This window comes from Harmonia axyridis, chromosome 2 (genome assembly GCF_914767665.1).
Source record: "Harmonia axyridis chromosome 2, icHarAxyr1.1, whole genome shotgun sequence".
In the NCBI taxonomy this organism is placed as follows: domain Eukaryota; kingdom Metazoa; phylum Arthropoda; class Insecta; order Coleoptera; family Coccinellidae; genus Harmonia; species Harmonia axyridis.
The window spans coordinates 7262377-7277777 of record NC_059502.1 but is presented as its reverse complement, the minus strand read 5'-3'; the positions used below and the strand labels follow the sequence as shown (position 1 = coordinate 7277777).

The 15401-nt window shown below is 35.5% G+C and overlaps 1 protein-coding gene and 2 non-coding genes across 7 annotated transcripts in view; all 3 read left to right on the top strand.

Moving 5' to 3' along the window:
* Positions 1-4931: 4931 nt before the first annotated feature.
* Trnai-aau lies at positions 4932-5005 on the top strand. Its single transcript has one exon. It is a non-coding gene; the product is annotated as a tRNA-Ile (tRNA).
* A 179-nt stretch (positions 5006-5184) lies between these two features.
* Trnai-aau lies at positions 5185-5258 on the top strand. The gene has a single exon. It is a non-coding gene; the product is annotated as a tRNA-Ile (tRNA).
* Positions 5259-8852: 3594 nt separating this feature from the next.
* LOC123674164 (FH1/FH2 domain-containing protein 3) overlaps positions 8853-15401 on the top strand; it is a 186454-nt gene continuing 179905 nt past the window's right edge. For 3 of the 5 annotated variants that reach the window (XM_045609085.1, XM_045609083.1, XM_045609081.1), the window contains exon 1: positions 8853-9109. In XM_045609085.1, coding sequence (XP_045465041.1) covers positions 9089-9109 — 21 coding nt within the window. In that variant the 5' untranslated portion in view covers positions 8853-9088. The remainder of the gene's footprint in view (positions 9110-15401) is intronic. The other 2 variants (XM_045609080.1, XM_045609082.1) reach the window with 1 other exon arrangement.

Below are 15401 nucleotides of genomic sequence, written 5' to 3'. Positions count from 1 at the left end.
GTGCGTACAGAAGAAGCTATTGCTGCTGTAGAGCGTAGCATTGAGGAAGACCCGAATGAGTCTATCCGCCATCGAGCACAGGAATTGGATCTGTGTCCATCCACTTTATGGAAGATTTTGCGGAAGGATTTTGGTTTGCGTGCTTACAAAATCCAACTCGTGCAAGAATTGAAGCCAAACAATCATCAAGTAAGGCGTAGATTCGTCGAATGGGCCGAAAATGAGATTGCCGTTGTTCCCGATTTTCATAAGCGAATTTTATTTAGCGATGAAGCGCACTTCTGGCTGAATGGCTACGTCAACAAACAAAACTGCCTCATTTGGAGTGAAGCTAATCCTCAAGTGTATGTCGAAACACCGTTACATCCAGAAAATCTGACAGTTTGGTGCGCTTTATGGGCTGGTGGAATCATTGGTCCGTACTTCTTCAAAAACAACGAAGGCCAGAACGTTACAGTCAATGGTGATCGGTATAGAGGATAGAACCATGATTACTAACTTTTTCATTCCTGAATTGAACAACCATGATGTCAAGGAGCTGTGGTTCCAACAAGACGGCGCAACATGTCTCACAGCTCGTGCCTTAATCGATTTATTGAAAGACACGTTTGGTGACCGCCTAATTTCACGTTTTGGACCTGTGAATTGGCCTCCAAGATCTTGTGATTTAACACCGCTAGACTACTTTCGGTGGGGTTATGTAAAGTCATTGGTCTATGCGGATAAGCCACAAACCCTTGACCATTTGAAAGACAACATTCGCCGTGTTATTGCCGATAAACGGCCACAAATGTTGGAACAAGTCATCCAAAATTGGACGTCCAGATTGGACTACATCCGAGCCAGCCGTGGCGGTCATATGCCAAAAATCATATATAAAATGTAATGCCACAAGATTATCTTGCGGATAAATAAAATTCATGTCAATCGAATAATCCTCCGTTGTTTTATTGCAATTTAAAGCTCTATAGCTCTAAAAAAAACATATTTTACAAAATGCGCTTGAAAAATACGGATGAGTAAAATTCAATGAACGAGTTCAGCGGTCCCAAAAATGTGCTTTAGGCCTTTGTTACGTCATAATCAAGCAAAGGGTTGAAGCGTTTCCTCCTCCGCCTGTTTATTTGGGTTATTCGTGAGCAGGTGAACGTACTTATCCTCAGTTATTTCCAGAAATATGGCAATAGGACGGATCGCGACGTGTTGTTTCTGCCTATTCCTCTCAAAATTAGCAGAAGATGACCAGGTGAACGGAGGAGTTGGCACCAGGTCCGCCAGAGAGACTGGCAGGGATGCTGTGTCTATAAAAGGACGCCTTCCCCTCCGCGAACAGGTAACATGAGCTTTGCGCAAAGGCGTCGCGGCGCTCATACGGGCGGGGACAGTCGGAGACGTTCGGACGGATTCGGCTGTTGTCCTGTTAGATTCGACACCTAGTTGTGATGGAATGTAGATTTTTTTTCATTTTGGCGGAAAATGACCTGTTTTACTGCGGTTTTATTGGGTTGTTTTCTTGGCTGTATGTGTTTGGGAGATTTTTGCGTTTTGAATTGACTTCCTGATAAGATGGGCCAGAAACAATTATAAAAATAATTCAACACTGTTAGAAAATAGATCAAAATTCAAATTTAAAAATCAACAGTAATGATTGACAAGTAAAAAGGAAAATTTTACAATTATATTCTGAAACTTATGAAGCGTTAGATCCCTGGCTGAATAGAAGTGATTTTTCAAATTTCTGATTTTATGTTGCTTTCATATTATAATCGATGTCATTGTAAATCATAGAGTAATAAACATAGATAGAGGGAGTATACGCAATTATTACATGTCCCCAACATGGTTTGATTACGTTGTCGGATTGCGATATATTTTCAAATCCACAATTTTACTATATCGTTATGAATGTATATTATATTGAATGAAATCTATTTATTTGAGTGATTCCCGATTAAATATGCAAATTTGAATATTGGGAACCCGATATTTTTCCTAATAGTCCAATTTATAGTATGCAGAAAATTAATTTTTTTCTGTATCTATTTGCTGAAATCAAAGGTTTGGCAACTATTGCTCTCCTAGTGTCATCGGTTGTTTCACGCCGTTTGGCGCGCTTGAAGTTTGTTTTCTGAATTTTTGATATATTTAGGTATTTCTTTCAATATATTTTGAGTTAATATGGAACGTTGATTCACTATGGGACATAGGAAGTGCGTTCTTTGTGGAAAAACTAGCGAATTTAGTGAAACATCGTATCACTGATATAATAATAATAATAAAGGCTTTTATTCTGCAACAAAATACATATGTTTTCATTTCCGCGCGCTTCATGTCAAATTTGATAGTTCATGTTGGGGACAAAATTTGCTTACTGAAAATGACACATGCTCCCTCTATCTATGTTTATTACTCTGAGTTGTAAATAAAAGTAGCCTGATATGAAAAAGAACCTTTGAAATTAGATTTTTTGTGGCGTGGGTTACTACTACTTGGCGAACATTGACACTGTGAACAATTCGTCTATAGGACTCTGAGGGATAAATAGGCTGAATTTATGTATACAGAGTCATGATCTGAGAAATTCAGTTGAGAATCAAAATCAACAGGCAACCCAAGATTTTTAACCTTGGCAGAAAACGTACCAAGTTTGGAGATAGAGTCAACAAAACGTTAGACTTATCAGGATTCTAGTATCGATTATTTATGATTCTTTATTCTTCTTTTAAAATTCCAAAGAACTTAGATCCTTATTTATATGAGAACATGCCACTTCATCTTGATCCGGTTTGAAATCAATTTAAATTTGATCATCGTCAGCAAAAGCATTGAATCGTCAAAATCACACAAATCAGCAATATAAATTAAGAACATGAGTGGACCCATAATCGAACTCTGTGGTACTCCATTCGAGATACGAACACGCAATGATCTACCACCCTCACATACTGAAGAAGTATTTCGATAAAAATTGCACTATGGTATATTATTTCCTCTTCTATCACAAAATATCACTCTATTCGTGTCTATGTAATTTTTTTCACGAAATTTCGCAGTTAACTTGTAGTTTTCAGAGTCAAAATACTGTATTCAGGCTTTTGAACACAAATATAAAGTCGGGACTTTCTGGTCTATTACCACAGTGTTCTAAAAGCTCTATGGTAAACACTGACATATGATATTTGTTCCCATTCTGAATATTTTTTTCCTATGAATATAAGTGCAATTTGTTTTCGTCTAGTAATTACAAGAATCTGAAATAATTTATTTTCATGTTTGAATTAAAAGTGGACCGACTAACGAAAATATCAATTGATATGCAAAATGGAATTTCTGACTTTAACAAGAAAATGACTTTTTCTAAATTCTTGTAACATCTAAACGAAAAAGAATTGGACCAATGTTCATGAGAAAAGAATGTTCTGAATGTGTGCCGCTATCTGAACAGTTTGAAAATTATGCTATGAAAATATCAGGTGGAAAAAATGTCCTTCTTATTTTAGGAAAAAAAAAGAAATTCCAATACTGAACAGGTCTTCAGAAATCCTCCGTTCAATCCAAAGTCCAACTATTGCCTTCACTTTATTTTAGTGTTGGAAATCCGATCATCAAGACAAGTCGAAACATCGCCGTTTCATCAGAGAAATACACAAGTTGGTGAGATGCCAAGAGATTGGAATTTGAAACGCTGTGAAAACAATTATATTTCTATTCTTCATAATGAATTCCGTGGAAGATCCTCTATCCATACGATCTGAAATGGGAGAGATAGGTCGATTGTATTATTAGGTCTGGTTGGTAGATCTATTTATTTTTGATCCAAATTTGATGCTATTAATGGTTGTAAACGGTGATAGAATTAATTTCTCTTTACACTTTATTGACAAGGTGACGAAATGATGGAGTGATATATTTGGTCCACAAAAATGAGGGAAGCACTGACGTGAAGACTTTCACTCATTCGCTGGTTGCGTCCTTGGAGACCACATATTTATGTGGTCTCCAAGGGTATATGTATATACATATATGTGATATGTGTGATATATATGTGATATGTATATATCACATCATATATGTATAAACATATATATTGTGATCTGTATATGTACATATTAACATATATATGTGATCTCCAAGGGCGCAATTGGCGAATGGAAGACAAGCGCACAAAAGCTCCCGACTGCACATAAATATCTTCCTCAATCTCATTAATTGGGGATTGAAGGGGATTAGAAAACAAATTCAGTCAGAGTGAGAATTCCAAAAGAAAGAAGGAAAAATAACAAATTATTTTTCATAAATAACTTCTCAATTGTTCATCATGATTCTTAGGATGAGCAGATGCTACTCCATCTGTGCCGGAAGGTGGAAATGAAAGATTTCGTTATACAGCTGTTTTTCTACAGCGACTTGATTAACAAATCTCTGTAGTTTCTCGATAGCATGCTGCCATCTATGATTTCAGAAGAGAGAGATAAATATATTTCTAAAATGAGAAGGAAACTAATATTCAAGATAGTTATCGTTTGCCAGAAATCTTCTTCACAAAACATTTACAACGTCTGCGCATCCACCAATTTCAACTTGAATTGATGACATTTCTACATTAATCCTTTCTGACCTACTTGTCTGACATCAGATTGATTCGGAATGGTATTGATTTTTTTCATTCTGATATATGTACAATTCTTGTCTCGAAATGATAATTTTTGCTTGTTAAAATAGTGTTATTTGTAAATAGGCAACTCATAAAACAATTTCGAATTTTGTTGTGAAAAAACTGAGCGAGAAATTACAGTGAATACGTATTCCGAAAGGAAAACAGTTGATTGAATTTAAAAGATTTTGGGAATTATTCAATATTAATTGGTAAATAGAAATGCAAACAAAGATCCGTTGTTATATGTGACTATATTTTCTGTGAAAATCACATCGGCCCATTAGCTCAGTTGGTTAGAGCGTCGTGCTAATAACGCGAAGGTCGCGGGTTCGATCCCCTCATGGGCCAGAAGTTTTTTTGAAATTAGTTTTCTATTAAATTAATTTCCCAAATACATTATATCTGAATTTCGTTTTTCATTTATTTTAATCAAAAATTGTTAGCTTTAGTCGTAAAAATTGCTGAATTTTCAAATGTAAGTTACGCTTAGGAATCTTGACATAACGTGTAACTTCCATGCATGTACTGGCCCATTAGCTCAGTTGGTTAGAGCGTCGTGCTAATAACGCGAAGGTCGCGGGTTCGATCCCCTCATGGGCCACGAGATTTTTTGATTTTTTTCTTGTTTCTGCTTCAAATTTGTGTTTTTTGATTTTGTGTGGATTTTGTACCGTTTTCAAATACGTAATGATAATAATTCTTATCACTCAAAAATTTGAATGAACTTTTTTTTTCTCAATAATTGACAATGTTCAATCAATCTGAAAAAAAACCTGTTTTAATGGCTTTCATGTGGAACAAGATTTGTTATGAAAACTTTTCCCACTGAAAATGAAAGAGTGAAACACTAACTAAAATTTCAAAAATAATTATATTCCTTGACAGATAGATGCGAAGCTGTAAATCTTGGTGAAAAAAGTTACTCTATAACGACAATATTCAACTTCAACCCTCCGAGACTTTCAAACGATCGCAAACAAAGCCTTGCCACTAATTCATCCGGACACACATGACGTGTCCCAAAATAGGTCACGTGGTAATTGGGCCTTATTCGGTTCCTAGAAGGAGTTCCTGCTCGTTACGCAAAGCGGGCGTTTCGTATGAGTAGATATGTAGGTATTTCAGTTTGTACCTACCTACAATACAGATTGACAGATAGGCCCTTAGCTGTTCCGCCAGAAGTCTGTTTCCGCTATTTCCAAATGCGAGGTTAGACGGTGTTGAACAACATGACACTTCCGATCTTCCGTATTTTTTATCCAGATGGATTCTCGGGAGCAAAATGAAGGAGCACTATAGGATTCTATTTTTGCCAATTGTTATTACTTTTGACTAAGATGTCTAAAAACATGTATGCACTCGTCAATTTGTAACTGCAATGACAATAATGACATTCGACCAAATTGAGAATATAAGTTTTATTTCGTGGTGGCGCCGCAATGTCATACTTGTCATTTCGATCTTTTTTCCATTGATTTTGATTGATTTATCAAGTATCAAATCAACAGATGGACTCGAAGGATCAGTTTCCCATGTAAAATAAACGTTTGCAATATGTATTTATAAACTTCTCGTTATAAGAAAAATGTAGAGAATGTCACTGTGGCGAAAGAAAATATAAAAGCCACTAATGACAGAAAAAATACGATAGCACCTAAAGGTTTTCAAAATTTTTTCATGTAAGGCCCTAATCTAAGAAGACAAAGGTAACCCAATTTTAATGAACTAGTTGTTTCTATATTATATCTTGTATAATTTTAAGTGCATCGTGTCCAACGAAAAGTGCAAGGAATGATAATAATCTTACGAATATTTGTATTTCCTAGGAATTTCAAGAAGAAAACAGTGAAAAGTCATCTCCATTTGGTACATCTGCTGTGAAATATTCACAAAACGTTTACTAGAATAAATTAAAATATTTGAAATAACAAGGATCTGTCATAATTGTTAATAGCGCTACCTACAGTTGACTTAACGAAGCTTAACCAATATTCTCAAAATTGGAAAAACAAAATCTAATCAGTACATTCACCAGGTTTTTAGACATCTTACTTTTGAACTTTCGCGTCAGGCTGCTTTGCCTGATTCCCTATTCGATTTCGATAAAAAAAATTGATTTTACTACAAAGAATAGTATATTTTCACTAAGAGAAAAAATTTCCTTCTTTCAAAAGTTTGTCTTGTTTTATTAACTGACTTTGCGCCCCTACAAGTTGGCCTCCCGGCAGAAAGTCCGGTATGCCGGTTTTGATAATAGAAACTACAGACACATATACAGGATGATTCACCACGATGGCCTATAAGACGTTTATGGAAAACTAACTATAAGTTTGCACTGAAAAATAGTATATTGGGGATTAAGAATATGGTCTTCCTTCCTAAAATATTGTCAGACCTCTACAACTTCCGGACAACTACCGGAAACCGACTACTTCTTTCTTATTTCGAATGGCATACCCAGTATAATATTGCATCATTAGATAGCTTATTTGATGATAATTTCGGAAAATGCCATACCTTGGATGAAAACTTAATGATTCATCTGTTAATGAGATTCTTATGAAATAAAAAAGGTTGTGGCGGAGACTTTTTTTTCGGATATTTCTGCAAAAAAAGTTTTTTCCAAGAAAACTTTTTTATTTTCGATTTTGCCGATACGTAGTATTATAAGACTGTTTGCGGTTTGGACTGAAAATGTACCGGGTGTTTATAAGAAGTTTATGAACTTGAACAACTCAAATTCTTCAAAATCCAAGATTTTCAAATTACAACCTAAACTTTTTATTCTTTCAGTAAGTTCGTCCTATAAAAAAAGGGGGGTTACAATCTTATACCTACCTGAAATGAAAACTTTGAGAGTTATCCAGAAAACTAAGGAAAAATGCAATTTCTAACTGAGTGTAGTCTATGACTTCCGGAAAACATGGGAAGAAATCAAAAGTAGATGTTTCCATAACTAAATTTGACGTTTCATGAATTGTAAATAAAAATTCATTAGGATTGTTCAGAGTTCATAAGTCAATTAATTTTTCAATAGAGAATGATTGATAGCAATTAATGAAATGTCAAATTTAGTTATCCAAACATCGACTTTCAGTTTTTTCCGGAAGTCACAGACTACTTCACTCGGTTAGAAATTGCGGATTTTTCTTAGTTCAAGTTTTGCCTTGATAATTTTTAATGTTTTCATTTCACGTGTAGGGTTTGCTTCTTTTCTACGTAGAATTGACTGAAATAATAAAAAATATAGCCAATTTGGAAATCTTTTGTTTTGAAGAAGTTCATGATGTTTATATAATCCCCCTGTACATTTTTGTTGTTTGTTTTGTTATAATACTACTTATTGATTTAGTCCTCTACATTAATTTTTTTCCATAAGAATCTCATTAACTCATGAACCATTGAGTTTTAAGTTTATATCCAAGTTATGGCATATTACTGAAATTGGCATCAATAAGACATGTAATGATGCAACAATATACTGGGCGTGCCATTTGGAATAACAAAGGAATAGTCTGTTTCCGGTATAACAGGAGGTTGTAGGGGTCTGAAAATATTTTGAGGAAAAAATGATCTATGGTGATTCGTCTAAAACCCCAATATGTAAATTTTCTGCACAAAATTATGATTAGTTTTCCATGCCCTCCATCGCTGTGATTCACCCTGTGTATTTCATTCACCTTTTAATTATTTCTCTTGCGTTTTTATTTCATTCATGTGATTACATCACATGAATGATCGCTTACTTTCGAAAAAACTCACTAGACAGTTTCAATTCAATTGCATACATTTCCTGCAGGCTTTGAGCCCTCCTCTATTGGCTCTATTAATGGAGGAGACGTCACTTTGACATTTAACATAGAATTCGGTGAACATAGATACCCATCCATAGAAACATAAATGTCAATTTGACATCTAAGATAACTTAAATGGTGTGAAAAAAACATCTCGATTCAGATATTGAAGACGTTCAATCGATTAGAAAAAATAATTAAATAATTTCTTACCAATCCGGCAACAACGCTTTCCCTTAAGATTTCACAAACACGAATTTCCCGATCTCGATGCGAAATCTCCAGATCCGGCACCGCCGACATCCCATTTTCTTCGTCCCGTCTCGCCCGTTCTCGGCCGATTCCGCCGCGACGTCGGCGACGCCGAGCGTCCTTTCTGCCTCTACGAGTCGCGCCTTCTAGACCGAATTGACCACCGTTCGAATATCGTTGTCGCGTGCGGATCCACGATCGATGTAAACAAAAGATCGATGGCGATCGGCAGCTGATCGATAAGGTCGATTTTTCGGCACGTGCGGGTCGGGCCTTACCGGCGGTACGGTTTTGGGGGTAGTGCGTCGTTTTTCCGAGTTTTACGGTACGGTTTTTCCGGGGTTAAGGTGCGCACACGTGGATCTATGGTGATTTGAAGAGGAAGATGAGTAATTACAGGAATTTGGTGAGTTGTTGATGTGTGTGGAGTGTTTGAGGTAGTGGAGACCGGGCTTAAGGTGTGGGGGTTTTGGGGAAATTTGGGTCAGGTAAATGTGTCTTGGTTCATTAATTTAGAAAATCTTGAGATTCTCGTTGTTTTCTTTCCAAAATGTGCTTACCAATTGATAACAGGCCAATCGAAAAGTCCCCAGTCTACCAGAGTAAAACACGTTTTTTTGGCAAAATTAGACTTCATTATTCAACATAGTTGCCTTCGAGAGCGATACAGCGATTATAGCGATCTTCCAACTTTTCGATACGATTTTTGTAGTACGATTTGTCTTTCGCTTCAAAATAGGCCTCAGTTTCGGCGATTACGTCTTCATTGGCGCTAAATTTCTTTCCAGCGAGCATTCTTTCGAGGTGTGAAAACAGGAAAAAGTCGCTGGGGCCAGATCTGGCGAATACGGTGGATGCAGAAGCCCAATTAATGCAATTTGCCATGGTTTTCATTGATTTGTGACACGGCGCATTGTCTTGATGAAACAGCACCTTTTTTCTTCGAATGGGGCCGTTTTTTAACGATTTCATCCTTTAAACTATCCAATAACGCTATATAATAATCGCTGTTGATGGTCTGGCCCTTTTGGAGGTATTTAATGAATATTATACCTTGCGCATCTAAGAATACTGACGCCATAACCTTGCCAGCTGACTGTTGTGTTTTTCCTCGCTTTGGATTCGGTTCATCGTGTGCAGTCCACTCAGCTGACTGTCGATTGGACTTCGGAGTGAAATGATGGATCCATGTTTCATCCATTGTTATTGTCACATATCAACGCAAAAATTCAGGTTTATTGCACTTAAACAGCTTCAAACACTGCTCAGAATCATTAACACGTTGTTGCTTTTGATCGATTCTGAGCACGAGCGGCACCCATTTCGCACACAGCTCTCCCTTGTACAAAAATTCGTGAATGATATGATGTACACGTTCAGATGATATCTTCACAATGTCTGCTATCTCGATCAACTTGACTTCACGGTCATTCAAAATTATTTTGTGAACTTTTTTGATTTTTTCGTCGGTGACAGCCTCTTTTGGGCGTCCTTTGCGTTCGCCGTCTTCGGTGCTCGTTTCATCACGTTTAAACTTAGCATACCAATCAATTATGGTTGATTTTCCTGGTGCAGAACCCGGAAACTCTTCATCAAGCCAAGATTTTGCTTCAACTGTATTTTTTCCCTTCAAAATGCAATATTTTATCAGCACGCGAAATCCTTTTTTTTCCATCTTTTTTCGAATAACAAAAGTAGCTCATTTCACTCTTCCTGAAACTGACATTTGAGCCTTAGTTTCAATGATTTCGGGAATATTAATTTTCGAATAATTATTGAATTGGAATGGAAGTAAATAAACCTAAATCAGGTGGAATTCGCATTGTTTTTCATATAAGCAGTGAGCATAGATTCCTAGATATCATTCAGATCGCACTAATAAAATTATGACGATTATGAAGGAATGCTATTGTCCGAGTTTTGTTTTTACTACCTACGTAGATCAATGGTTGCATCGATCCAATTGAGGTTAGGTTTCGTTAATTAAGAAGATAACTAGACCATTCTAAGTTATTGTCAATAATGATGAACTTTTGAAATTGTCCTTCAGAGGAGAAAAGATAGTATCAAATGGTCATTTAATATCTCAGTTTTAAAATTATCCTGCTGAGCATATTCAATTTACTATTAATACTCTTTTCTAAATTTGAGGTTTAACAGTTTCTCAGGAATTAAATTAATTAATTTGATCCTTCAATTTGTAAACTGTCAAATCGATCTCATTATCAATTTTCCAAAGAAAGTTACATCATGCATATATTTATTCCTCAATAAAAATTTATCTATGTAATTACTTTTCCATTCCAAAAAAAATAATAATAAATGAGAACTTTCCGCAATGACGAACTCTTTAAAATTAATAATAGTGAAAATCTCATATAAATCGATGGTCTCTAGTGTGAAATAAACTAATTTGTACTAATTTTTGAACTGATCGCTAAAACGTTATACATAGATCCCTGCATACTTGCACACTGCATATCGTTTATTTAATATTTTCTGCATAAATCTTCTTTCAGTTGAGCAGTATATTTCATTGGCTAGCGGCTGTTCTGACATCCTGAATAGCTATGTCGTGGTCTATGACAGAAGAAATTTCGTAATTGTTAAAATATAAATACTATATGACCGGCCAAATTTAACAACCGGAATAAACTAGAAATAGAAAAGGAGTAACAACCTTAAAAATTAGCCGAAACTTGGCATGCAGTCTTCGATTTCATGTTAGGACGTCGTTTATATCGGAACAATAGACTGGTTGTGCTTCTGGGTATATTCGATTCTGAAATTCGATATTAATTGATTGCTACCGATACTAAATTGAGAATCTGATCCATAAATTTCAAATACGAACAATCAAGTGCCGAAGAATTCATCCTGATACTCAATATGAAAGGTTTTTCCATAACAGATCTGTTTTAGTAAACATGGATTATTAAAAGAGGGCCATATTCAATAATATTATTAGGCAAAAACAATTATTTACTATCAAAATGTGTAATTTTTGATTAATTCAAAATCCTGAATTTCTCTCTTTGAAATGAATGCCGAAAAACTACGCTTACGAATGCAAAAAAAGAAATTCTGCCGAACTATTTTGAAAGAGGAATCAAGCACGAAGCTCAGAGTAACAAGCTTAAGGAGCGCCACCTGTTAGTTTTAACCTAAAACGCTCCACTCTTTCGCAAATTCTAACTGAAAAGCTTTTTCATGAATGAACGTTAAAAAGCAGACGTTTGTTGGCAACCAATCCAATATATAGTTTTTCAGGTTATGTTTGTTAAAAGCAAAGCAATTTTCTACTAGAGTTAGCTGGTCTAGTGAAGTGTAGGATTCCATTAGCTGGGAGTGATCTGCATCCTCCAGATAACATAAATATTATTGCCTGGTAGGAGATTGTGTTAATTAAAGTTCTGGGAAATACGATCGGACATTTGATGGAATGGAAAAATGAATATAAGTCTGGTTGAATGCAATTATGATCAGAATATTTTCAATACTGATTCCAGTATCTGCTATTGAAATATTTCAATGGGACCTTCGACAATCAAAGCAGTATTTCTGCTTGAATTATTACCTCGAGTGTACTCACAAGAATTATTTTCAATTTTCACTGAAAAAAGAAAAAAGAACATTCAGTTAATTATTACTACAAGCTTTTTTTGTGTAAACTCCTCCTAAGGCTATATTTTGCGCTTTCACGTTTCGTAGAAATAAATTAGTTTTTCACAGTAGATAAAAAAAGTTCGAATTCAATATTTCCTGTGATATCTTTCATATAGAGAATAAAATAACTGGCCCTAAAATAGGACCCTGGGGCACCCCTTTTCAGCTGAAAGGGAATTAGAGTTTATGGACGCCTGACTTGAATTTTTCACTGTGACAAATTGCTTTCTTGAGCTAACTCGTTTTCCAGCACACCAAAGCTTTTCCTCGTATACCCAATTTCCTTAAATTAGTAATCATTTTTTTGTCATCTACACTATCGAAGGTCCGTTTACACGTGGGATGAGTAACATTATTAATTTTTTTTATTTATTTCGTCGGTTGGATTATCTGAATTATTGATCAATTAGTAACCTAACCCTAGGAGATATGCATTGAGAAAAAATTGTAATGAATTTATTATTAATGGGAGTTCCTTTTTATACGATTATTATTGGTGTAATATCTCGTAACGTATGAAATGTATATTAGCCGTGTTGTTATCAATCCTTGAGATGAACGTAATAATGTATCTTTGTATTGAATATTCAGCGCTTGTGATCTCACAAGAAAAATGTTATTCACCCACAAGTGACAGCTCGAAAACATCTATTTCTATGTCCATTATGTATTCTCCTTTCGATAACAAATCAATCGCTCATACGTCTCCCACAGACAATGTCAATCTTTCTTTTATGATGCCAGTGTTACTGAGATCGTATACTAAAAATACAACTTTATGGCCTTCCAACAAAATTTTATTGATCTAAGAAAGATTTCGTGATTTTCCTTATTCTCATGCATGATTGAACCTCTCACCAAGTTCAATGTGGCGTATATTTTGTAGATATATTTATCCGTTTTATTTACGAGTACCAGAAAGCCTGACAACGGACGACAAACAAAAACGTCACAAATTTCACACAAAGTTTCGATAAAAGTATCAAATTTTCAACGAAATGATTACGCTTTTATAAGCAGTTTGTATTTATTTTTGTGAGAGAACTAGAAAGTATTGATGTAACCAGATATTTAAAAATTCAGCTCAATACAAGGTGTTCCTAAATTGGAGGTAAAGGGTGTTTTTTTTTTAGAGCTATAGAACTTTAAATTGCAATAAAACAACGATGCATTATTCGATTGACATGAATTTTATTTATCCGCAAGATAATCTTGTGGCATTACATTTTAAATATGATTTCTGGCATATGACCGCCACGGCTGGCTCGCATGTAGTCCAATCTGGACGTCCAATTTTCGATGACTTTTTCCAACATTTGTGGCCGTATATCGTAAATAACACGGCGAATGTTGTCTTCCAAATGGTCAAGGGTTTGAGGCTTATCCGCATAGACCAATGACTTTACAAAGTCCCACAGAAAGTAGTCTAGCGGTGTTAAATCACAAGATCTTGGAGGCCAATTCACAGGTCTAAAACGTGAAATTAGGCGGTCACCAAACGTGTCTTTCAATAAATCGATTGTGGCACGAGCTGTGTGACATGTCGCGCCGTCTTGTTGGAACCACAGCTCCTGGACATCATGGTTGCCAATTCAGGAATGAAAAAGTTAGTAATCATTGCTCTATACCGATCACCATTGACTGTAACGTTCTGGCCATCATCGTTTTTGAAGAAGTACGGACCAATGGTTCCACCAGCCCATAAAGCGCACCAAACAGTCAGTTTTTCTGGATGTAACTGTGTGTTCGACATACACTTGAGGATTAGCTTCACTCCAAATGCGGCAGTTTTGTTTGTAGACGTAGCCATTCAACCAGAAGTGCGCTTCATCACTAAACAAAATAAAATGGACGTAGTGCGCGATACGTATTCCGCACAGAACCATTATTTTCGAAATAAAATTGCACTATTTGCAAGCGTTGTTCAGGCGTGAGTCTATTCATGATGAATTGCCAAACCAAACTGAGAATAAATCACTTGACAGCTGTTAAATCGGTCGCCATCTTGAACAGTAATGACAATTTAAAGTAATATCCCTCGAAAAAAAAAACACCCGTTACAAAGGAAAATGATGAAATCATTAGATAATTTTAAGAAATTTGAGATGATTTTACCAGTTTATCGAATCTTTATTAATCTTCGCTACATATTGGTTAGATAAGTAACAAAACCTGTTATGAATTTATTCATAACAGATTACTAAGTGGATCTTCATAATAATTTGGATTAACAGATAATTTTTTGAAATTTTTTTCCCGATATCAGTAGCACATACGTCAAAACTACAAGAAACCAAAAAGTGTAGTACTGGACCCAAATTTCTTTTTTAACACTTTTCTAAACTACCAGTAGTTCAAAAGGAAAAAGGGTTGGAGGAAAAAGCAGGCACTGTTTCAGAAGAAATACCACCAAATTTGCAATTAAAATGAGCATATCACATGATGAAAACTTCAAATTGGAACATCTAGGCCAAATTCGAGTTGAATATCTTGAGAAAAAACTTGAAGAAAAATCAAACTTCAACACCTTGTATCTCGAAAATAAATCTTTTGCGGGCCTATGTTTATTGGACTTCTTTATCTTAAAATGATCAGAGGATCTGTCATTTTCGTTTGTACCCACAATTTAGGAACACTCTTTAGCACATTCAGATCGAGAGTTTTCGTGTTTTTGACGGACGGACACACTATTCTCTGTTGAAAATCGCAGATATTTGGGTAAAAAAGAAACTTATTATACCTTGATCTTCTAATTGAGAATATCGTTCACCATAAAGAATGAATATTCTCCAATACTCTTCCGAGTACAAGTAGAATATTTTCTGATATTTCAACGATTACCTACCAACATAAATAAATCTAGAAATATGTGAAAACGCTTAAGAATAGTGCCTAGTATCAATTAGAAGTGTAAACTTCTTGCCGCGACTGAACCTTATAAAACTGTCAAGTTCACTCCATCTCTATAGCAGGATTATGGTAAAAGTAGGTTTATTTTTAAGGCGGGAGCGGACAAGTTACAAGGAGAATAT